Here is a 23,263-nt window from a genome sequence, read left to right on the forward strand (position 1 = left end):
TACGATAAACAGGAATCAATTCTCAAAATAATCACATTAATGGTGAGACAGAATGTCGTCGAATAAAATTTTACATTTTACTGAAAGATGCAAAAAGTTTAAGAACTCTACACGTTTCTGCTTTTCTTCCTTTCTAAAGAAGTAAACAATTTCTGTATCAGATTACTGAGACTGACTGAGACTGGCCTCTCTGTCTTGATTGATAGTGAGCATAGCTATAAGGAGGTAACAGGGTAAGAATGTTTGTCAACATTGCAGGCACAAATGATTCATAACAAGGTAGTTACAGAGGAGATATTGGTGCTAAACATTCATCTAGCCGGTCATGTTATACAGCTTAATGACTCATTTCTGAAATCACATAAAATCTCTGAGTCTTCTCGCCAGTTTCTTAGTTCTCCTTTACCCTTGAACGCGTATAATCCATTCTCAAAATTCTTTCAAAGTGCTTTTAGAGTATGTACTATTATATCTCTTCTGAACTACGTCGTGCCTTTCTTATCCACTTTTTTTAAATTTTCTTATTATAAGGCAGTACGCGATCAGAGACAGAGAGTGCTAGAAATATGACGAGCGATTAATATGATATCTAGTGTACTATTCAAAGTGTTGATCGTATTTATTGATGCGTTCAGAATTTTTCTTATTTGCGCCATAATCACTGGGTTCTTATATTCTTTACACGCCTCCATAATCAGCTTGGAAAACATGTTTTGTGCACTGAAGACGTGGGTAAGTGAATTAGGGTGTATTCTGTTATTTTTGTTATGTATTTAACTTCGTCTGTAACATGAAATGTTTTGTGTCTGTTTAGGGCGAACGTTTTTTAATAAAAAATCAAAGGACAAGCAATAAGAGGAAGGGAAGACTGGGAAGTTCGACAACACAAAACATCAAAAATAGATTATCGTCGATTGTTCACTTGCCAGTGAACGAAGACCCGCGGGAGTTGCCGAGACCGCGAGAAGGTACAAATTGTAGTAAATTACTATAAATTACCATAAATTATGATGCAAATAATAAAATGTTTAGTTTCAGACATAGAGGATAAACAGTACCGCGATAATAATAAACATAAATTCGGTAGATGGTCGAAAAACTCAGAATGCAAAAATTGCGAGTCCTTGGCCAAATTTGCAGAATGCACAATTTGCCTGCAATCGTTGAGAGGTAGAAAAATTGAATGCTGCGTAACTTGTGCAAATCTCGTGTGCGAGGATTGTGCAAGAAGGTTGCCTTCGTGTGCTTTTTGCAGATCAGTCCTCCCAACACAACGCAATCGAGCCATGGAGCGACTACTCGAGAATTTAGTTTTACCTTGCAAGAACGCTGGGCAAGTATCTAATGACGTTTCTTCATTCTTGCAAATTCAACGTTACAATAGTTCGAACAATCACTGCTTTAATCAGCGACGCTCACATTGACTGTTTTCAAATGATAATCCAATTATTCATTTCTCTCCAGGTATGGTTGCAGAACTTTGGTAAGCGGTGAGAGTGGTCTCAACCATGAAGCAATTTGTTGTTTCAACTTGATGACCTGTCCAATAAATATCGAAACGTGTAACTGGCGCGGATCAGCTATAGATGCTGAAAATCATTTTAAAGTAGTTCATGATCTTCTACCTTTGACCAACACAGCAGGAATCGCTATGGAAATTTATCATTTTCGCGAGAAAGCGTTTTATCAAAACTTTGGTCGTCTTTACATGGTATTTATTGACAATACTGTCACACGTATATACACATTAATGTGTTTTATTAAGTTGACATTAATTTTCAGACGTGTCTCCGTTGCTACGAGCAGCTCTTCGCTGTGAAAATTATTGTGCTTCAGGGAAAACTGAAGCTCATCTTTTATCAGATGGGTTACGTGCGACCTGTAACAGAAAGGTACTCATTCGTCAAGTATACAGCTTCCGTTCAGATTTACGCTAATGGTAGAAGCTTCTGTGAATCAATAATTCTTAGTAAATCAGATACTAACCAGGAGATTAACTTTGCTTGCCACAAGCTTTATCAAGGAGTGACTGGTGAAGACACAGATTCCATTAAAATCAATATTTCCATAAAACGCTTAAAGCCGAGTAATATTTACGCTTGTTAAAACACGCTGCCTATTACCACCAGCAGAACTTTATTAATACTGGAATGATCACCTTTCCTTTCTTAAGCTTTAGAATATTTAGCTTACAGCTGGTGTATTTTTTTAATCAATTCTTCAGGATAGGAAAAATGTCGTTGATTAATAATACAATTTTAAGCACATGCTTTCTAGTTATATTGTATTTTTTACAAGTCCATGAACACATTTGTAATCTTAATTCGGTGTTGATGCATTATGAATGTTTAGATTTACGATAGGTGAGTAAAAATGTGCCTTTAATCGATGGAAGTCATTAGTAAAATGTATAACATAACTGCGCGTGAAACATGTATTTATATTCTATTGCTACGCTGCACATATCCAAATGCTTCATATTGTATAAAAGGTCAAGGATATGCCTACAAGTTATTGTTCTTTTTGTGCTTATATATAATATCCTATAAAAAAGAAAATACATCCAATCGCGGATTTGATTTTCTTAAATACTTGGAAAATAAACATTTTCCAAGTTAATGATCATATTACGAGATCGGGACGTTTTACAAAGATCTTTGGAGCAATGGAATAAAATCTTTGCTGTGATTCCTAAGTTACTTACGGCTTAACTCTAGCCAGTAATAAAAATTGTGATAAAATCGGTCGTCTTATCGTGTAATTATACAAGTATAAGTTCTTTTTTAAACTTTCAAATCGCATAACGATGCGCTTGAGGTGTTCATCTTTATGAGTTAAAAAAGGATCAGTGCGCAATGTCTTTTTAATGGTTTATTATCAAGGCATTCTCCTTTTTACTGCTAATCCATTGGCCTGCCATTAGACGTCATTGCGATTTCATTGACACTAGTTTTCGAGAACGCGCGCGAGCCTCCGTGCGAATATTGGTATACTCAAACCATAATACATTTGGAATGAGTGTAGTATCACGTAACAGCAAATACTCAGACGTTCTCCTAAGAAAAAGGTTTAACTAAATTCATTTTGTTATCAATAAAATTTTTTAAAAATAAATTGTTGTTGGACTTTTTTGATTTCTATTGGAAGCTTACCACAAAACGATCATTGGAAAAAATGGAGATAATATTGTGTGTGTGATCACAAACCACAAAGTCCCTAATACACTTCCAAGGAATGCACCCCACAACACTTGAGAATAAGAATGATATTGCAAATAAACCCTTCCAAACGATACTAAGCTAGCTGCAATAATGCACCCAGCTATTATCGTTCCCCTCCAAAACCTTTCGGATACTGTGCTGTTACTATTGTAATGTAATCTGCATAAACAATATAACCTTATAAATACTTTGTTTGTAAATAACATATTCTTTCTGTAATATCTTTTCTATTACCTTATACATACAAAAAGAGTTGTATATACAGCAAAAAACCACATAAATTGTGCATGTGTAGATGGCATGCCATATTCAGCATATATAATATCTCTTCTAATTGGTCTTGCTTCGCAAATTGTATGCTTTAATATGAAATTGATGACTTCATTAATAATAACTCCAACAAAAAATACAATCTGGAAGATAAATAAAGTCAGCAATTAAATGATTGTAGGTCTAAGGTTTTATAACAATATCTTTCATACCGTGTGTAGATCTCTTCTAAAGAGAATCAGAGTAACAAAGCCTGTCAGTATCGCAAAGGGTACTAAACTTACAACAGCTAGAAATTTGCCAAATAGGTCACCTGAAAAATAGATAAAATATTAAATGCTCAAAAACTAATCAAACTGGTAAGATAAAAGAGCCATATATACCTTGGGGATATTCAACTAACGTAAGAGTTAATGGGACCCATTCTGTTTTATCCAATGAATGCATGAAATGTGACTTGTTTTCAATAGAGGGATCATAGTCCAACGATGCCATATTATCACAACTTTATAAATGGCATGTCTCATGTAAATAAAATTCTTCTTAACAGCTACAAAACTTTAAATGAACAACAAAGTATTTGACTTAAAAATTCTTTTCTGTTAAAAAGAGCAATGGTACTGTTTAATAGACTGTACAGGCTTTAAACAATATAAAATAAGTACTTCCAAATGTTGCTCTTTTGCCTCCTATATTAATTGATCCTTAACAAATAACAAAATTTTATTTATCTCTCATATCTGATGAACTTCTGCCGATGGACAAGTAAAATTCTCGATGTTAGTGAATGCTTTAGTAAAATTGAAATAGTTCGTCCTATGATTAGTTGACAAAACTTGTGTTGATTCTGTTGATGGAAGATTTACTGGATGCAACGTTACGCGCAGAAATCACACCAAATTTAGGCACCTTCACCTCTTTATAGATAATTTTCTAAAATGATTTTTACAATATGTTAGAGAGAGGCACACAGAGTGTTAGAAAAGAAATTCTCAATCAGTTACCAATTTCAGACTTTATCCGTGAGACGCCGCCAACTTCGTGGCTACCTTTTTCACATCCACACGCATAATGCATATGTGTACATATATACGATTTCATGAAAAATGAGTGAGACAACCCCCCACCTATTTCACACAAACATAAAGGCTATATAAGCTGTCAGTCACAGCTTACTATATCGCAGTGCCGTTCAAAATGGCGGACTTGGAAACAACAACAACTCTGACGTTTCTGCGGTCTCTGAGTCTATGACACTTTGACATAAATGATACAGTCCATTCATTCATACAGCACAGCACATGCTGCACATCACATGATTCACATGTCTTCTAGGAACAACCAGTAAAATGCGACGAATAGTCGCTTATTTCGGTGACAACTAAGAGAAATTATTTTTATTTTTCTTATGAAATATTGAATTTATCCACTTCCTTTCTTCAATTATAATGTACCATTTATAAAAAGTTAAAATACAAATATTTACTTACACTAGAGTAGTGTATAAATATTCGAGCTAGAGTGTATAAATTAAATAATGAATATAATCATATTAATTATACAATCATATTTATAATTATGGTATTATAATAGATTTTCTTTTCTGGCCTATAAATTTTATAAATTATCTTTGTGGCACACATTTTGATCCTTTACTTTATTTTTATAAATAGTATTCTTTTTTAAGCAAATTGTTACTACTTTTGTTTGGTTTTTTAAATTACGATATTAAATGGCTTTCCTCTGGCATCTCCATAGTCTTACTTAAATTTCTCCTAGTTTTAGTATCTTCTTTAGTAACATAAGATACCATAGCTGCACCCAGTGCATCAGCAATGATGCATATCATAGTTCTAAATCGATCACTATAAAAGACTATATTAATGGCACTCAAAACCAATGGCTAAACTTTTAATCAAAATGACGGTACTTACACAAAACAATCAATAGCTATAATCAAACTAACATCTTCAATAGCAATTCCAAAAGAATTGAGTACTAATATTAGTATTACGTATCCCCCTCCAGGCAACCCTGTAGCACCTATACAGGATACAGTGCATGTTATACTGAAAAGAATTCATTTATATTTTTTGTCAGAAAAAAATGATTTATTGATTAATTTATATTTTATACCTCAGAATAATAACTTTTTCTAAAGGAAATTGGTGATTGCCTAATTGTGTAATAAATATTGCACCAATCGCTTCATACAATGCTATTCCATCCATATTTATTATACTGCCTATTGGAACAACTAATCTTGATACTTCTGATTTAATACCAATGTCATCTAAGCATTTTAATGTGACTGGTACTGCTGCTGTGCTGAAGCCAGTAAAAAGTTTTATTTTTATACAAACAATTATATTCCTGTTACATAAAAGGTGTTGTACCTTGATGATGTACTAAATGATGCAATGAAAGCTGGACCCATTTTAAAAATAATCTTATATGGATTTCCTCCAGTAACCATAAAGTATAACATAGGCAATAATATAAAATCTTGAATTAATAAACCAATGAAAACAATTAATATATAGAATCCTAATCTATTAATTAAATATCCAAAGTGTTCAATCTCTACTATTCTTCCTGGTACAAGGAACAAAATAGCCACTGGAGCTGCTCTATCAATAAAATGTATAATTTTCAATGTTTACCAGGGATTATTTAAAAAATAACATTAAAGAGTTAAAAAAGTATTACATGATTAATTGAAGCATAATGTTCATCACTGTACTATTGAAAGATTGAATAATATTAAATGCAGGTTTTCCATCTTCCCCGAGTTTACCCAAAGCTAAACCTAGTATTATACTAAAAGATACTAATCCTAAAATATTAGTTCCTGGCACATCTTGGCTTTTAATTTTCCATTCAGATATTTGTTCTACAAGTGACAAATTGAAAATCGTTTCATTAATATACATAAGTTTTTTTAAAGTGTTACAAATGAAATACCTGCATTCTGGCCTTCACTTGGCTCTAAAATTGTTTGATACTAGAAAAAATCATGTAAAAGTAAAAATTGAATAAAAAATAAAACTAACATAATAAAAACAAAAATAAAACGATACCTGACTAAAGCAAGCTTCCACAAGATTATCAGGAGTTAAATTACTGTAAGAATAAAAACAATCTCATTTTTTTTTTTTAAGAAAGTAATAGAGAAACAACAGTTTGTTAAACACATAAGAAGTACCGTAATAAATCAAGAATAGTATCAATAGTCATATAACTTTTGGTAACAGTTTTTGAAATGATATCTCTACTATCATCTAATTCACCAGGTCGAAAAGTTTCAACAAGTACGATACTAAGAGCGATGCCCATCGTTGTCGTAGTTAGATAATAAATAAGTGTTAATATGCCAATGCGGCCTATAAAATTTATAAATTAATATTGTAAACAAATTTTTGAAATTAAAAACTAAATGTTTTACCTGATTGACTTAAAGTACAACTAGCAGCTGTGATACTACAAGTAATTAATGGCAAGATCAGACAGCTGACTGAATTTATGTATAACTCGCCAGGATATTTAATATACATTATATCTCTTTCAGTCCAGTCTGTTTTAAAATTTCTTAGTGAAAAACCGAATCCTACAGCTACAATTATAGAACCAATCGTAGCGATTGTAAACATATGATCTTTTAAAAACTGTTTCAATTTCTCCATTGTATGTCTGCTGTTCATTCCTCTTTCTCTGTACCACTGATAAAACTTAACAGTTGCAGTAGGTCTTAAAAGATTGAATGTTAACAGAGAGATGATAAGATACAGCAATAAATCTATAAGATTATATTATGACTTGTGGCAAAAAGTAGCGGCCCAATTTGACTGCATGCCTCTTAATTTGTTTACTCATTTATTTGCACCTATTACAATATAATAAATATGATCGTGCACGATACATGAAGGATTTGTATTTACACACGCTTTCAATTTCTTCAGGTCATAAGTTTACGTATATTTAATTATGTTTACCTTATTGAAATAATATCTTTAATAGAATCTTTACATATCTTTACAATCCTTCTCGTCGCTTGTTATTATCCATTAATTAAAACATCACATACGCTTTTTATTTGCATCCCAGTCTTCTGAAGAAAATCTCAATATTCAATTTTTCAGTGAAATTATGACTAACGTTTCGTAAGTTTCAATTTTCAGTTTCATCTATCTATCTATCTATCTATATATATATTTATATACTTTTCTTATCACTGAGATCAATAAAGAATTTTATTAATATTACATTTATACAAAGTCATGTTATGTATCTATACTCCTACATTCTTATCTAAAGATTTAATATTTGGTTTTGCGCGATAACATTCTTTTCTCTAGACAGTTTCTTCATTTTTTTATTTGAGGTAATTTGATTTTGCTCAAATAAAAGGAGAAAAATTTGTTTATTGACTTTTTCTTTTTGGTAATAATGATTCGCCAACCGCAATAACGATTCACGTTGTCTAGTCGAGGTGCGTCAGGTTGTTGTTCAGCCTGTTTCAAAGAAGTAATGTCTTTATAAATGCGGAAATTATACAAATCACAAAAATAATAAGCTAATTTGCCTTACTAAGCATCACTAAAGGCTTTCACTGGTAAATATTGAAATTAGATAAAAAAAAAAAATTGAGCGGAAGATCTTTTAAAACAAATAATAGCAAGAAGCAAGAAGATACCACTTCCACCAGAATATTAGTCTAATTATTAAATATAATGATAAAATGAAATGGATGAAAATACTTTTCAATTATAACAGCTACAAGATTAAAATTAAGAATTTAAAAGAAAGTAACAACGCAAAAGCCTAAAAATAAATCTATGATTTTAATGGAATCAGTGACATAATATCTTAAAGTGATGCGAAAAAGTTAAAAGTTTAATAAGCAATGAATAATCAATTTCACAATTACTCCATCTACATAAGCATAATGATTAGCATATAGAATCTTGTCTACCTGCCCCTACAATGGAGTCTCTTTCCTTGCTTCTGCTTTCCACTGAAATCCATTAACCCTTGTAGTAATAGGCTTGTTCCTATTTGTTGCATTTTCAATTCCGTTCCTAACACCTGCTACCAGTCTCATAGCTGGGTTAGATACTAAGCCGTTGCGCTTTGGTTTAACATTAATTCCACTGAAAAAAATAAAAGAAAATTAGTATTTTCTTTTAATTGTTAAAGAACAATAATAACATCTTTGAAAAACGTACCTTCCAGTCAAGTTTTCCGTGGTGTGTTTCACGCTTCTGCCAACACCGGCCCCACTGTTGCCTAATATTATCCTCATGTGCGTGTCTCGTGTAAAATGTGTATCAGCTGAATTTCTCTTTTCATCATGGCTTCTTTTTTTCTCTTTACCGACGCTCAATCCTAACATTTCGTTAGTAAGCTCAAATGGCTTTACTATGTCATTTCTATCAACAATTTCTGTTTTTATATTAATCGGTTCGTAAATAGTGGGAGTGTGTTTGAAACCTCCAACTCGAGACGTGTATTGTATACTTTGATTTCCAGTTAGTAGGGAAACCCCTAGTTGATTCTGTATAACATTTGCTGCTGTTTGAGCGCTAGGTGGACTCGTGGTTGTAGGTGAGTAGGGTATAAGACTATCGCTTAACGGTGAGTGAGGTGGTGAGGCATAAATAGGACTTTGAGGTTCACTTTTTAAAGGCGATAGTAATTTACTGAGCGGTCGACTTTTTGCTCCTCTCGAACACTGCTGGAGTTGTTGCGTAAATGATAATGGCGTCTAAAATTACAAAATTCTAGTAATTTACAATCTTCGGCAACATGCATAAGAATCATGCCAATGCAAAATCAAAGAAACGAAGCGTAAGATGATTAATGCTTTGGTGGAAAGTGCTGATTCGCGTTGGAAGTGGTATCCGAATATTAATGGGACTTAAAATCATATAAATTGCTGTTACCTTGATCACTTGATTAACCATTGGGTTGTGGATGAACTTTCCTTGATCGCTTTTTGTGCTACCTGTCAAGTTACTACTAGATTTGCTATTGCTAGAATTATTTCCCAGGGAGACACAGCTCCGTCTTTTTGTAGAGTCCGGAGATTCAGCAGGGCTGTATTGCGTCGAGAGAGGATTTAGAATTGCTGATGAAGGCTTTGTTTCTGCAGTCGAGGTAGACGTTACTGACGTAGCGCTACTGCTTCCACCTAATACAAATTTTACTATTATCGACGCCATAAATTAATTTTTATCGATAATAATATAAATGCAATAAGAATGGATAGATTTCGTTATACCTCCGTTAACAGGCCTTAAAATTCGTTGATTGGCTGAATGCTCCTCGAGCAATCTAACAACGGTGTCATGACCGCTCTTGGCCGCAACCTTAATAGCGTTCCGACCACAATGATCTGAATGATTTGGATCGGCTCCGTGATTAAGCAATGCTCTAACACAATGTTCGTGTCCTTCTTGAGCAGCGATGCCTTTAAGAAATGAGAAATTATTTTATATCGAAATTCAAAGAAAAATACAGAAATAAAACTCACCTAAAGCTGTAGCTCCTTGATTACATGTATGATCAGGAGTAGCTCCATGCTCTAACAGTAACCTAACAATGGCCGCGTGGCCTTGCCAAGCAGCGGAATGCAATGGTGTTCGATTTTCGTTGTCACACGCATTTACATTTGCGCCTCCTTCGGTTAACAATAAAGCGACCATCTCAACGTGTCCTTGCCAGGCGCTTACGTGCAATGGTGTTCTACCCTAAAGGAAAAAGAGTTCCTTGATGTATTACTTGTTAAAAAACAAAAATTTGACATTTAAACGAAAAAATTCCTTACCTCTGAATCCCTGCTTTCAATGTCCGCTCGAGCATGTTCTAATAAAAATCTCGCCATTGCCAGTCTGTTCTCCAATGCAAGAATGTAAAGAGTACTTCTACCATCGGCATCCTTCGCATTAACATCCGCATTATGGGAGAGCAGTACTCTAACCGTATCGTAATGTCCTTCTAAAGCCGCAAGCCTAAAGAAGAATTAAAACGCGATAAGAAAATAAATTATTTATTTATCCAAAAAATAAATGAAAATGTCGAGTTTACCTAAGAGCAGTTTTCCCATCATGAGCATGTTGGTCTATAGGCGCGCTGTGTTGCTCTAGCAGTCTCTCGACCAATGTTGCGTGTCCTTCTTGCGCGGCAAGCATAAGAGCTCCCTTGCCATCATTGTCAGTTTCATCGATTTTTGCTCCAGCTTCGAGCAGTGCTTCACAAACGTCAATGTGACCTTCGAACGCAGCGTAATGCAAAGGCGTCCAACCCGAATTATCCCTGTGCTGTTCATCCAGACCTAAAATTTGATGAAAGAAGAATAATTGTTTTAAAACGTATTTAAAAGATTTAATCACATCGTGCATTAAACAATGGTCAACAAACCTCGATTGAGTAACTGCTTCACTACATCCGTCCCACCTTGCGCTGCAGCTACACTAAGAACTGTTCTCCCTTCGTTGTCTATACTATCAACGTAACATCCCCAAAACAATAGTAATGCCACGACGGATCCGTGACCCATGCTAGCTGCAGCCCATAACGGAGTCCTTCCCGTCGCATCACAATGATCCACGTCAGCTTCGTATTCCAGCAGTAGCTCGCATACATCCCTGTGGCCTTCGAACGCTGCCACTAATAACGGTGTCATTCCATCTTTGTCCTGATGATCCACAGCAGCTCCTCTCTCCAGAAGTATCGTCACAACCTAATCAATAAAAATTTTAATGAATGAGATAACTTTTAAATAACTTGTATATATAATTAAATTGAAAGGTTAAGGGAATGCTTTACGCACTTTTGCGTAACCATGATTGGAAGGCACGCAGAGGGCAGCCACGCTCAATGCAGTTCTGCCATCGCTGTCGGCATGATCAATTTTGGCTCCAAAGTCTAGCAAGTGCTCAACGATCTCGCTATGTCCCATATAAGCCGCAGCGATTAAGGCAGTCCTACCCTCGTCGTCCGTCCTATTAACATCGGCACCATGCTGCAGAAGGGCTTTAACGATGTCCTCATGGCCGCCCCAAGCGGCTGCTCTCAACGCAGTTCGTTGATCCCAGTCTGCACAATCGACCATAGCCCCATGTTCCAGCAGTTGCTCGACCACCTACGAGTGAGACGAACGCCCGATTGAATGCAATGCAAAAATAATTGTATAATTTAGTAGTTGCAAAGTGACAAAACCTGAGTGTGACCACCCCAAGCGGCGGCTCTCAAGGCTGTCCAGCCATCGCAATCGGCATGATCCGCACTTGCACCAGCAGCCAATAAAACTCTAACCACGTCGGAATATCCGTGCCTCGCTGCCAGGTTCAACGGGGTCTGACCATGTCTGTCTGTCGCTTCTAGCTTTGCCTATTCCAGAGTATAACAATTAATATTTCATATTTAAATTAATAGGAAATCTCAATGCATTTTAATCAATATAAAATACATTTATATCGACTACCTGAGGACACGCAGCTAAAGCTAGCTCCAATAATGATGCATTGCCATCAGCAGCTAATGTGTGTAGGACGGTTCGTCCACAAGAATCTGCCTGATTAATGTCTCCATTCTCTCCGAGTAGCTCGGTCAAAGGTTCACTGGGGGATTCATCCACGGGGCTCGCATCTTGCGAAACCTACACAAATCGTCATACATTATTTTACTGCCAAACAATTTTCTCGAAATCAATCGTATTTCATTTATTGAGCTTGGCCATTTTGAATGATATAAAAAGTTTCTACAAAAATTACCTGACTAGAGGAAATGGCATCTTTGCTGGCGTCATCCTCGATGATCTTCTCAGAGGGCTTTGCGCCAGCATCTATGAGCAATTTCAGCAGTTTGACTTCTTGTCTAGGCCAAAGAATGCATTCCGAACTGTCGAGGTAACATTCCTCGATGGGTGCCCCACTCCCAATCATCCAGATAACGTGAAGAGTATGCACGTCTAGATTACAATAACTGGGTGACACATTAGTGATAGCTCGCTGCAAGTGCTGAGCCAGCACACAGATTTCGTCTGGATTTAATTCGGGACCTCTAACTGTATAATAAGCAGCGAGCATTGCATGACCTTCAACTGCAGAGCAGAGATACTTTTGGGTGCAATGTTTCACGTCCAACAGCCATTCGGCGAAACTGTGATGAAAGAGCATCAGAGCTCCAGCTCGAGAAACGGAGATAACTCTCCTGAGTAGGTGCAACCTGCGATTGAAGTCCTCCATAGTGAGGTTGGTGTTCACTGTTTTCACGCATTTGTAAAGGGTCTCCTGAGTGATGGGTAACTTAGCTGCGAGGATTACATTCAGGAGTGGCTGAACCTTCGCGAATTGCTTCCTGCTGAAGAGACGCTGACATAGCCATAGGTAGAGACCGTTTAAAGTGCCTGGAATTTCGCGTACTTCACGCAGTACAATAAAATTCTCCGCTACACCATCGAGAACTTTTTCCAAATAGAGGAAACAACCTGAAAATTTTAAGAAACAAATAAACAATTTAATTTCTCCTACAATAACCTCTTATAAGTCTAAACTATTGTATCTGAATGGTTTTCCTAAAACGAACCGTTGCTTTTAATATGAAGCTGATTGAGCATTTCAGCAGTGTCCCTGGAGATGTGTTGTCTCAAGGCGTCCTCTTGATCCAGTCTGGCAAGAATATATTGCTGAACGTCCCTGACTACTTGGGACTTTCTAAGGTCGTCCAAGGAAATCTTTCGAAATCCTGTAAACATTCTTGAAATGGTTTTGCTCTGTCGTCTGGCGGTGCAGACGAGCAGCAGCCATTGTGGGAAGAGATGGTGATGATTGGCCAGTAATTCCGCGATGGTACGACTGACATTATCGCATTCCTTCCTGGAGTCTCTGGTACCAGTTTGTGGAGGGTTCAAGAGCTGTCCCTCATCGATGGAGTCTACCAGAAGGAAGAGGCAATTTTTTGGTGGTTCAACTTCCAAAAGTGGAAAGAGCAGAGCTTTCTTTAAAGCGTCATCAGGGTCCCTATCGAGAATATCCGGTTGCAAGGCAGCTTGGATTTCAGGATCGGTCCTGAGTTTCTCTGCGTAAGCCTCGGCTACGGCTTCTCTCGAAGAGGACGTGCTACTGGGAGTCGAGGCAGCGACCACCGATGCAGGTGACGTCGGCGTTGACCTGTGAACCATGCCATCCGTAGTAGCCTGCAGGAGCTGCGCCACCAGAGAGCGAACGAACTGCGCAGGGGACAGAGAAGCTTCGCTGCGAGCCTGACAAAAGTGTCGTGCCAGGAGTCTACGGTTCAATGACCTTTGGTGCCTGGCGCTCGCCCCGTTCGACGGCCAAGCTAATTCCGCGCAAAGCGCCGTTTTCCCTGTCGAAAAAATTCTTATATGAATAATGTTTAGCAAAAGAATATTTTGTGTAATTTAACAAAGGTGTTTGATGACTCAAAAAATCAATAAAAAATTAAGAAACAGTTACCACTGCCAGGTCCCCCGACAATGAGGGCTCCACAGGTTTTGGACGCTGGCCGCTGCTCGAGGCAGTGCGAGAGCTTCATGAAGGCCCATTCGCGACAGAAGAAGCGCTTCTTCTCGATGACCGGAGCAGCCATCTTGGGAAGAGTCGCGGTCTCAGCCAGGGCTTTAATCAGGATGTACAAGAAGGATATTTTCTCAATTAGCGCTTCGTCCCGCAACGGCTCTTATATTCTCTGGTCGACTGGAAGGTATCCGTTGATGAGGGCACGTCGCTCAGGGCCCCGGGGGGCTCTGCGGCTTCCTCGGTCTCCATTCAGATCTCTCATCGCCTCGTCGTCGACTGCTCTGATTCGTTCCGCAGCATTCTATCCTGCAAATTTAATTCTCGTTTTATTTTCTCGAAAAACTCCCATTTTCGATAAGAATCTTAGATTCTCATGAAACAGTTACACAACTATTTTATACTCGTCTATAATTATGTTAATTAAATCCTGCGATATAAAAATATTGAGTTTTATCCAGAGAATTCTGATTTTATTCTTGGAGCCAGATTTGCTCAGGAGGCTTTTAATAAAAGTTGAAAGTTTCTTCCTAGCTGGAAGGGGAGGGGAGGGGACTTCTTGCGTTTACAAAGTCACGCGCGCCCGCCGTATAACTTGGCACGTATTTCGCGAAAAAATTCTCGCCAGTGCAGCGACAGTTTATCGCATCGATATTAAAACTTTGTCTCCCTTTTCTCTTTGGATCTCTCACAGGTTTTATGGGTATATTGGAATAAAAAAGAAGGGAGCCTTTGTCATCTCCAAGTCGAGAAGGGATCAAAAGAATTCTTCATCGACCATTTGAATAGTGTAAGATGATTTTGAGATCCAGTTGAAGAACGAGGAAAGAAAATTCCACTTGTCCCAAGCATATAATATACATACATGTATATATGTATCAAGAGACACGTTAGTGTCTCGACGGCAAGTACATAAAAGTAGGTATAGACGTGTCTATACCGCCGTCGATATATATATACAAGACTATCATTGCTCGAGTGAGTCACCACGTGGCGAAGGCCGTGATATTAATTAGCAGCAATATTTCTCATCTCCCCTCTTTCCCAATTTTGTCTCCCAACACATACAAAGTACGTCCATCACAAAAACGTTACTGGCACGAATTTAATCGGAGCAAAAATTCCTTTTAAAGTCTCGTTAAAGTTTTCTCGTGACACAACCGAGAATCGACGTATAGGGATTGACCAATAGAGTCCAACCAAGCCTTCACAGGCCGCATTGCGGATGCACGTGCCATGCTGATTTCCGATTCGATAGTGGCTTCCGGCGCTGATTACGCCCTCCATAGAAAATATCACTCAGCCTAACCCAGTCAACTCATCTTCTCCTCGCTTTCTATCCTCAACGACTATCCTACCAAAATCATCCAAAAATCTCCTATCTTCAGTTGTACTTGCCTAAACGATAATTCGTATAATTGGTTTTACATAATTAAGTCCCGTTCAGGAACGATAACTTCCGATTTCGAATTTAGAATTACAAACTTATTTCAGACAAATATCTAACGTGCTCTTGATGATTCATCCAAATTTCTGTACTTGTACGAGTGATTTTGGACTACGCGAAACTATACAATTTTGTCTACTTCGGGGTTCTGCTTGGATTTTAACTTGGATTTAACAATGGAAATGATGGAAAATCGTGAATTTCATTCATCTGGCGAACCCAAGGATCCATTAGTGGTTTTTAACGGCGAGTTAGCCACGGAGACACGTGAATTTCTTAACGACACTCCGTCTCCTTGAGAAAAGCTAGCTTTATCGAGCAGCGAATTTTCAGTCGAGCGGAACAACGAAACCAACCCTCGTTTCCCTCTTCAACTCCTTCGCATCGACAACCAACCCCAATCATTAAAAGTACTGGAAACTTCATTAAAACTCATTACTACGGGAGAAAAGATTTTTTTGCCTTTGTTGATTTCATAAAAGATCTATAGATCACAAATTGGCGATAAGATTTTTAGAATTAATTTTTGTTGATATTTTTAATTTTTGAGCTTTAATGCTTTCTTCGTGTATTTAAAATGAATCTTGCATGATATGAAACCAATCCTCTATTCCTTATGCACTGATAACCAACTTTAATCATTAAAAGTACTGAAAACTTAAATGAAACTCATTACTACGAGACCAAATTTTTGTTGCCTTTGTTAGTGGAACATCTATAGATCTTAAATTGGCAGCAACAAAACTTAATTAATACATTATATCTTGGAACGTTTAATCTTGAAACATTAATGCTTTCTTTTTAAAGCATTTAAATGGAAGATTGCAAAATGGGACCAATACTTGGTTGCTCGTGTCTGGAGACGAAATAAATGATGAAAAGTGAAGAAGAAAAATGGATCGTTGAGAGAAGGGGTCGATCGTGCACAACTTTCATCATTATACAGGAGTGTAGAAAGCGGAAATTTTCGCGACGCAAATTACAATAGTGCGTGGGACAGAATGGAAGTAATTAAAAGGCGCGTTCGTTAGTAACGCGTCTGGGAGCGCGCTCGTTATAATCATTAGTGGAATCATCAAGGCAGGCGTTATATCGATCAGATGATGATCGTTCGGCGATTGCTTAATTTTACATAAATAACTGATATAAAAATAAATTTTAAAGAGAGAAATCGTTATAATTCTTGTCAATATTTTATCTTTTGGCTCGCGAGATAAGAGAGAGAGAGAAAGAGAGAGAGTGAGAGGAGATAATGGAGCTTTTGATCAGAATAGAATTTCCTTTCGAGATTTTGGCACTAGTATCTATATTGACTGTTGAATAATTCAATCGTTCCAGTTACATCGTCGATGCGCAATAATCTACGCGCTGCGCGTATCGAATTCCACCAGTCACACTCCCATCAAAATTCTGGCTTGGCACTTCCGCCAAGGCGCGAGTTATACGCACACGCGTGTAAATCGTCGCATTAAGATGATTTTATCCGCGGGCCTTGATAAATCAATATCTAGTTTCTTTCTCAACTAAAATCTTTACGAATATCTCGATGTTCGGCACGATTATTCCTACTCTTTTATTTGACTCTCCATTTAAATTAAAAAAAAAAACCTGCATCTTCAAAATCTATAATTTCTACTTCCCAGCTCTCGTCCTTGAAACAAGGTTAGCCGAAATTGCAAGAAATGTATAGTGATCATCAGTTTTTAGCTATACAACTTCGAGGAGATTGATAGAGCGATATAAAAAAATTGGAGGGAGAATCGAATAAAATTAGATTGTAAGAAAAATCGATAAAGAGATAAAATTAGCTTGCAAGATTTGCCAAGCTATAGCAACAACACGTGAAGTAACAATTTTAAGTTTGTATGTAGAATTTTGAAATATTAAAGAGAGAGTGAGAGTGAGAGTGAGAGAGAGAGAGAGAGAGAGAGAGAGAGAGTATTGTGCGATGGTGAAAAATGATTGGAAAATTGTGGAAAATATTGCTCGATAACGGAGGGTGGTGAAATCACGTGGAGATTGGGTCGGTGCGTGGAATCGAATATCGAATCAATTAGCGAAGGGAAATTAATTGAGGAGGATGTGGAAGGTGTTTTATTGGATGAAACAATTGATTGGGGGGAGCGTCTTGGTGCGCAAAGGTGACCGGGGTTAATTATCGCGGACATTCTCTTACCCAGACACACAACATACACTGCGAAAGAGAATGTGCAGAGTGGTTAATAGTTTAATAACGCGTGACGCGTTCTCTCGTGTATAAAAATTGGAGGGGGAAATTGACGTTTCCTACATGCTCATTCTGGCTTCGTTTAAATTCTATTAGACCAAAATGAAGCTTTTCAAAAATATGGCGTCAACATTCAATTATATATACCAACAACCGTGCTCTCGTCTCCCTATTTGTTCAACGAAATTTAATTTTCAGAAGTAAAGTACACTGAAAAAAATCATTTAATTCAAATTGAATCTTTCTTTGAAAATATTAACAATTTTATTAAATAATTACTCGATTTATATCTTGAATTTAATTAAATAATTTAAATTTTGTTATAATTGTAGGAAATTTTCTTCGGTTCAATAAGTTATTCATTAATACTAGACATATTTTTAATTTAAATTATTCAAATGAGGATTTATATTTGAAACACTCGATTTTTTTTTAGTGTACTTAGGTGTTTTCACACTAGCGTTGCGAAAAAATCCACTTGAATTATTAAATTCGTGCCCGACGAATTTGCCATAGTCGCTGAGGGAATTTGACGGAACTCTGGACTGCCGTTGGCGAATAATTGAATGGTGAAAATTATTTATAACGTTGGATCATGGGATTCTCCTGCATGAATATTAATTATTGAAATTGCGCGTAATTTTGCGGGTAAAACGGAAGTCTGCCTTAAGTTAATATCGGCGGGGTCCCCGGGCGGTTGGAAATTGTGCAAAGTTGGGAAGGCGAGGAATGATTAATATCCCCACCACAGTCGAGGAGAATCAATTAGTCGCTTAGATGGTCCGACTAATTGCTAGATGCTCGCCCAAAAAAATTCCGAACTCTCTTTCTCTCTCCTAATTCATATAACGCTTATTTTACATTCGCCACAGTTTCGACAATCATTTGCGGAATGTTAAAAAGAAGAACGAGAAATATCAGAGTAAAATTCACTGTTAATTTACATTACTATGCAAGTCATCTGTTTACATTGCCGCAAAAATGACTGTAGAATTACACGAGTAATTATTCCAGTAGTGTAAACATGGCAGTAGAATTGTGAAGGATTTTCTGGATTCACTGGAAGCTTCGTTTTCGTTTTCTGCTTCAATTTGGTTAATTAAGCTTCGAAGGACGAGCATAATTAGGTGATAATGAGAATGGCAATCTCCCGGGGCTTTCCGCCGTGAGAACTGCCATAATGCATCTGGCAAGAAGGCTTTTAGCTCCGAGTCTGATTAGATTAGTTTTCCAAAGGGCATTGTCGCGTGTGAAATTAACGCTTCGCCATGGATAATGCAAGTTTGTCTCGTGGCTCGCACCTCCTCCTCCTTCCATGGAAACTGGCACGTGGAACTCCCACCGGCCAATTTCAACAGTGACAAAATTCTTTTCGCAATTTGCACCAACAAAGTGGAAATTCTCCTCAGTATGGCACAAGCCCATGGTAAAATAATTTTCTCTGTAAACGAGAGATATAATTAATATATATATATATATAATAGACAAAAAGTAAGTTTGAATGAGAATTGAATTCAAATGAGATCACAATTGGTAGAATTATTTGATTTTGAAGTGATAAATTAAAAATTAATAGACGTACCACACATTTTAAAGGTCGATCATAAATTAATTTTAAACCAAAGATTATCCTTTCCTGCATTTAAAATTCAGTCTCAAGATCCTCCTACAGTTTAGAGAACCAGGATTAAAACTGAAAAAAAGAGTTGATTGAAGTACGAAAATTGTAGGTCAAACGACGAAAATGATTAGGACAACCGAGTCCAATAGTTTAAAGAGGGGGAAGTTGTGAGTTTGAATACGCAAATACAGATAAAACCGAGTCATGGTTGAATCGCTTGGAGCAATTTCTCGAAGCGAGCAGCTTGCAAACAGAAAGCCATTGTTCATCTGGTGAGTTGCGCGATTCGAGTTTCTCCCTCATCGTGAGTTTACTTCCCTCTCGCTCGAATATCATCTACTAGTTTCAATCCTCTTTCGAAAATATTATCATCCAGTTCACCCTTCGAATATACCATCTACGAAGCGTAAATTAGTTGTTATTTTAAAAACATTTTAATTCCACTTATAAATGATCAACCCAGTGTAATTTTTAGGTATGAAAATAGCAGAATTTTCTTTCATATACTTTAGCTTGGCTCGTAACGAGGTTGGATGGAAGATTAAATCAGACGACGAGTTTCATCATTGGAATCCATTTGGTATCTTAATGAGCTGATTTTGGAGTCGATGGAGGTTTTTCGTTGCTTGCAGCATTGTTGTTCCAACAGAGCACGAGAGACTAATGAAACACAGTGTGGCTTGGTGTAGCTATTTATCTATGAAGAGAGGGAGGATGTGAAGGCTAGCAGATACATAAATCCTTCTTTCTCTTTGATACGATTCATCCTCCTTCCTGTCCCTCTTAAACTTTAGCAAACTAGAGAGAGAGAGAGAGGGACAGAGAGACAAGAATTCAAGCCTAGCTGTCTCGTAACTCTTCCAGCATTTTCTCAACCCCTCCAAGGACTCCACAAACGCTGCAATATGCATCACTCTCTCCCCTTTCCCTCGTACCCTTGTTATTTAGCTCCAACACTAGTTCTCCACCTTACCCCAAAGCTCGTATGCAAATATGAAGTTTCTTCTCCATGCCACCGCTGAATTTCAATAGACCACGATTTACCCAGGATTATTAATACGTTTTTTTCTCAAGATTTCATCTCGTTAATTAATTTAACGTCATTGGTGCTCTCTTTTGTCCTTTGTCGGTCAACCATTACTATTTTTTTCTCTCTTGTACTTGCTTATAAATATTGGTAAGTGATATGGAAGTGCCTAATGGAATACTAGAATGTTTTTGCGAAAATGGAGAGTCGAGAGGTACACAGCTACGTATATACAAAGTTTGTCAAATGATGTATCGTGGTAAATACGCAGCGGTACAAGCTGCGCACGAAAGGGTTCGAGTGACTTGGAAACTGTGCCGATTGGAGAGGGCGTTGGCAGAATCTTTGGAGTGGTGAGGGGTGAACTGAAAGAGAGGGGGATGGAAGAGTACTACATGGAGAGCGTTTCATTATAGCATCGACACAAGCCAACGCTCGACCCATTTACCAACAATGCCCTACGACCCGTTTATTATTGCATATAGGTAACTCGCGAGAAACCTATAGAAAAAGACACTCCCAAAGATGGCGAATTTTTAACAGAAAAATTGCAATTTCCAATCCTTCTTTCACTTTCTTATATACGTAGATTAGGTAAACACGCCTTTTCAATGGTTTTAACGAAACTTGTCTCCTTGAGCTTAAGAATGATGGGAGAATCTTTTACATTAATAAGACAAATTTCTGTAAAACTGGGTCGTGAGAATCGAGAAAGGAAAAAAGTGGGTTTCCTGTGATTTGACGGAACGAGACGAAGAGAAACCAGGTTGAGACTAGACAAGAGTGTTTACATCCTGCTGGAAACGTAGGCAAGACGTTCGCAGTAGGTGCAGGAAGTTGTTAAGCCAGCCAACCAAGTCGCTGAGCGCCTCTGCGATTACGAACAAATTTATGTCGTCCGATTCTCGAGCAAACTGAGATTTTTATCAAGCTTCTCTTAATTACGTCTAATTAAGCTGTAACCGTTCCAAACCCCAACCTTCCTTTCGCGTCTCTTTCCTCGAAAATGTTACAATCGTAAGAAGAAAATTTGGTAACCAAAATCGATGCCATAATTCAGTCGTGGCAGGAGAATGAATTTAATTTTCATTCTATTATAGAAAAATTGATATTGCTTTTAAGAATTTATAGGGGCCAAGTGAGACCAACGATGGTAGAGATAAAAATTTTAAGTTTATCGCTGTTGGACGATATTCATCTTTCTGCCAGAGATACTAGAGAGTTATTGTTATTAATCATGCAAGTTAGCTCAGGAATAAATCTGCTCGTGCCAGTTTGAAAAGCCTGGCCACGTAACGTGTTTGCACGAGACGGTGGCCTCAGTTTTGGCCAGTTTGTCCCGTTACGCCTGCTGAATCGCTAATTGGATTAGTCGAGTATCATATATACTCCATGAAAATCGACTGAGCTTGATTTTCACGAGGAAAGGATTCCACTGGAAATTGTGAACGGTCCAATATTCGGTTTTCTCTCAAAAAATCTCATCCTCCATGAGTATAATCCACTGATTTCTAGCTATTATTGATATGATTTGCCAAGTTCTCTTTTCCTCTAGCGATGGAAGGATCTACAAAGAGAAAGAACAACAAATTTAGGTGTATATATTATATGTTTGAGAGTCAATTGGTAGTGTAATGAAACGAATGAGGTTGGATTGAGAGTTTCGTGCATCGTGGCAGCAGGATGCAGCAGAAAATTCAAGTTGTCTGGGAACGGGTCGTGCGGATGACGAAGAGTGCACTCAAACTCGTAAGTTTCAAGCCACGAGAACTTTGACCCAGCGCTTGCAAAGTCCCTATATATACTGTACTATAGTGTGAATTCAGAATTCTCCTGCAAAGCTAGTCTGAGAATCGATCAACCGAAGGATGGTGGTTTTTCGAAAGGACGGATAGAAGAATTTCGACAAGCGAGTGAAATTTGGCAAAAACTACGAGAAATTTCCAATATATACTATATGCTACAACGTGAATCAAGAATTCCCCTGAAAACTACTCTGAGAAATAGTTTTTTTAAAAGGACGAGTAGAAGAAATTTGACGAGCGAGTGAAATTTGGCAAAAACCACGAGAAAGGAGCTGAAAAATTGGATCTGGGATCGAGTAGGTTGAAAGCAAGAGGAGAGGGCTTTCGATCAGTGTTAATTTATAAGCATTCAGGCGTATCCACGTGATTCGGTCTCGCTGGAGAATACAGAAGCATGGACGAGCCTCAGCAGCCAATTGGATCTGCTAATTCGCGACACTTCCGTTCTCCATCCAGCGTCTAATTTGTGGTCGTCGAGGCATACGAGACTCTCAGGGGTCAAAATCAACAGTGAGAATCGGCCAATAATATTATTCGTCGAAGCGAGCTACGATATTGTGTAGAAAATCCACGTGGCCTCGAACATCGACCAGGATTTCCCCACGAGAAAACAATTTATTATGCAACAAATGGAAAAATTGCGTCAATAATGAATGAATCGAGGAACGAAAGAGCGAGCAAAGTTTCTTCCGGAATTATTAATGCAGTGTTGACAGTGCACTTTTCATAAAAAGGGAGAGCTTGCATGTAGGGAAGGGAGAGGGGGAGGCAAGGGGTCGTCTCGACGCTGCACGCATGCATATGCATGCGGGTCTTCGGCAGGATTGAGTGGGAGAGACAAAAAATTCAAGGAGACTCCTGGTGAAGTCGAGATGTTCTACTTTCGTCCGGATTACGTTCAAACGTTAAAAATCGTTGATATGAGGCTTTAAGAAAAATCTCTAATATATATATATATATATAGTATGTGGTACAAGAATAAAATCGTATTGAGAGGTGTAATAAAAGTTTCAGTGTTTGTTTAATTATTTTCAATCGCGACTATTGTCTTAACCTTTAACCCTTATTTGGGACGTTTATCGCGTGATATAGTAATCGAGTGATCGA

The 23,263-nt window shown here is 37.5% G+C and overlaps 4 protein-coding genes across 9 annotated transcripts in view; 1 reads left to right on the plus strand and 3 right to left on the minus strand.

The window, feature by feature from the left end:
- The first annotated feature begins 110 nt into the window (after positions 1-110).
- Positions 111-4,639, plus strand: LOC136779780 (uncharacterized). Of its 5 annotated transcripts, none has more exons than XM_066737576.1 (6): positions 111-233; positions 536-732; positions 815-968; positions 1,033-1,333; positions 1,465-1,711; positions 1,783-3,057. In XM_066737576.1, exons 2-6 carry the CDS (start codon positions 583-585, stop codon positions 2,104-2,106), a joined length of 1,176 nt encoding a protein of 391 aa, XP_066593673.1. In that variant the 5' UTR covers positions 111-233; positions 536-582; the 3' UTR covers positions 2,107-3,057. The 5 variants fall into 5 exon arrangements, with proteins under 5 accessions (XP_066593673.1, XP_066593674.1, XP_066593675.1 ...); XM_066737578.1 differs by lacking the exon at positions 111-233 and adding an exon at positions 4,505-4,639 and having other exon boundaries at positions 274-732; positions 1,783-1,892; XM_066737575.1 differs by lacking the exon at positions 111-233 and adding an exon at positions 274-456 and having other exon boundaries at positions 532-732.
- On the minus strand, positions 2,859-4,013 carry LOC136779783 (dolichyldiphosphatase 1-like). The gene is made up of 5 exons (XM_066737585.1): positions 3,875-4,013; positions 3,704-3,804; positions 3,456-3,634; positions 3,153-3,380; positions 2,859-3,056 (listed from the first exon to the last, which is right to left on the minus strand). The coding sequence occupies exons 1-5, from the start codon at positions 3,984-3,986 to the stop codon at positions 2,927-2,929; spliced, it is 750 nt and encodes a 249-aa protein (XP_066593682.1). The 5' UTR covers positions 3,987-4,013; the 3' UTR covers positions 2,859-2,926.
- A 545-nt stretch (positions 4,640-5,184) lies between the features above and the next one.
- LOC136779779 (excitatory amino acid transporter 1-like) lies at positions 5,185-7,214 on the minus strand. Its single transcript, XM_066737573.1, has 9 exons — positions 6,937-7,214; positions 6,697-6,874; positions 6,572-6,614; positions 6,456-6,495; positions 6,201-6,384; positions 5,888-6,121; positions 5,628-5,819; positions 5,426-5,560; positions 5,185-5,356 (listed from the first exon to the last, which is right to left on the minus strand). Exons 1-9 carry the CDS (start codon positions 7,190-7,192, stop codon positions 5,212-5,214), a joined length of 1,407 nt encoding a protein of 468 aa, XP_066593670.1. The 5' UTR covers positions 7,193-7,214; the 3' UTR covers positions 5,185-5,211.
- A 131-nt stretch (positions 7,215-7,345) lies between these two features.
- LOC136779774 (ankyrin repeat domain-containing protein 50-like) overlaps positions 7,346-23,263 on the minus strand; it is a 42,980-nt gene continuing 27,062 nt past the window's right edge. The window contains exons 10-24 of one of the 2 annotated variants that reach the window (XM_066737556.1): positions 13,970-14,338; positions 13,080-13,859; positions 12,266-12,981; positions 11,977-12,150; positions 11,712-11,882; positions 11,323-11,634; positions 10,911-11,232; positions 10,578-10,824; positions 10,318-10,501; positions 10,024-10,240; positions 9,772-9,960; positions 9,434-9,681; positions 8,717-9,255; positions 8,464-8,641; positions 7,864-8,002 (exon numbers count right to left, since the gene is read on the minus strand). In XM_066737556.1, coding sequence (XP_066593653.1) covers positions 8,470-8,641; positions 8,717-9,255; positions 9,434-9,681; positions 9,772-9,960; positions 10,024-10,240; positions 10,318-10,501; positions 10,578-10,824; positions 10,911-11,232; positions 11,323-11,634; positions 11,712-11,882; positions 11,977-12,150; positions 12,266-12,981; positions 13,080-13,859; positions 13,970-14,102 — 4,404 coding nt within the window. In that variant the 5' untranslated portion in view covers positions 14,103-14,338 and the 3' untranslated portion in view covers positions 7,864-8,002; positions 8,464-8,469. Of the gene's footprint in view, positions 8,003-8,463; positions 8,642-8,716; positions 9,256-9,433; positions 9,682-9,771; positions 9,961-10,023; positions 10,241-10,317; positions 10,502-10,577; positions 10,825-10,910; positions 11,233-11,322; positions 11,635-11,711; positions 11,883-11,976; positions 12,151-12,265; positions 12,982-13,079; positions 13,860-13,969; positions 14,339-23,263 lie in introns of both variants that reach the window. The other variant, XM_066737558.1, reaches the window with a different exon arrangement.

Source organism: Prorops nasuta, unplaced genomic scaffold, assembly GCF_024137725.1.
Source record: "Prorops nasuta isolate Cenicafe-Biocafe unplaced genomic scaffold, Cenicafe_Pnas_1.2 PNAS00017, whole genome shotgun sequence".
In the NCBI taxonomy this organism is placed as follows: Eukaryota; Metazoa; Arthropoda; class Insecta; order Hymenoptera; family Bethylidae; genus Prorops; species Prorops nasuta.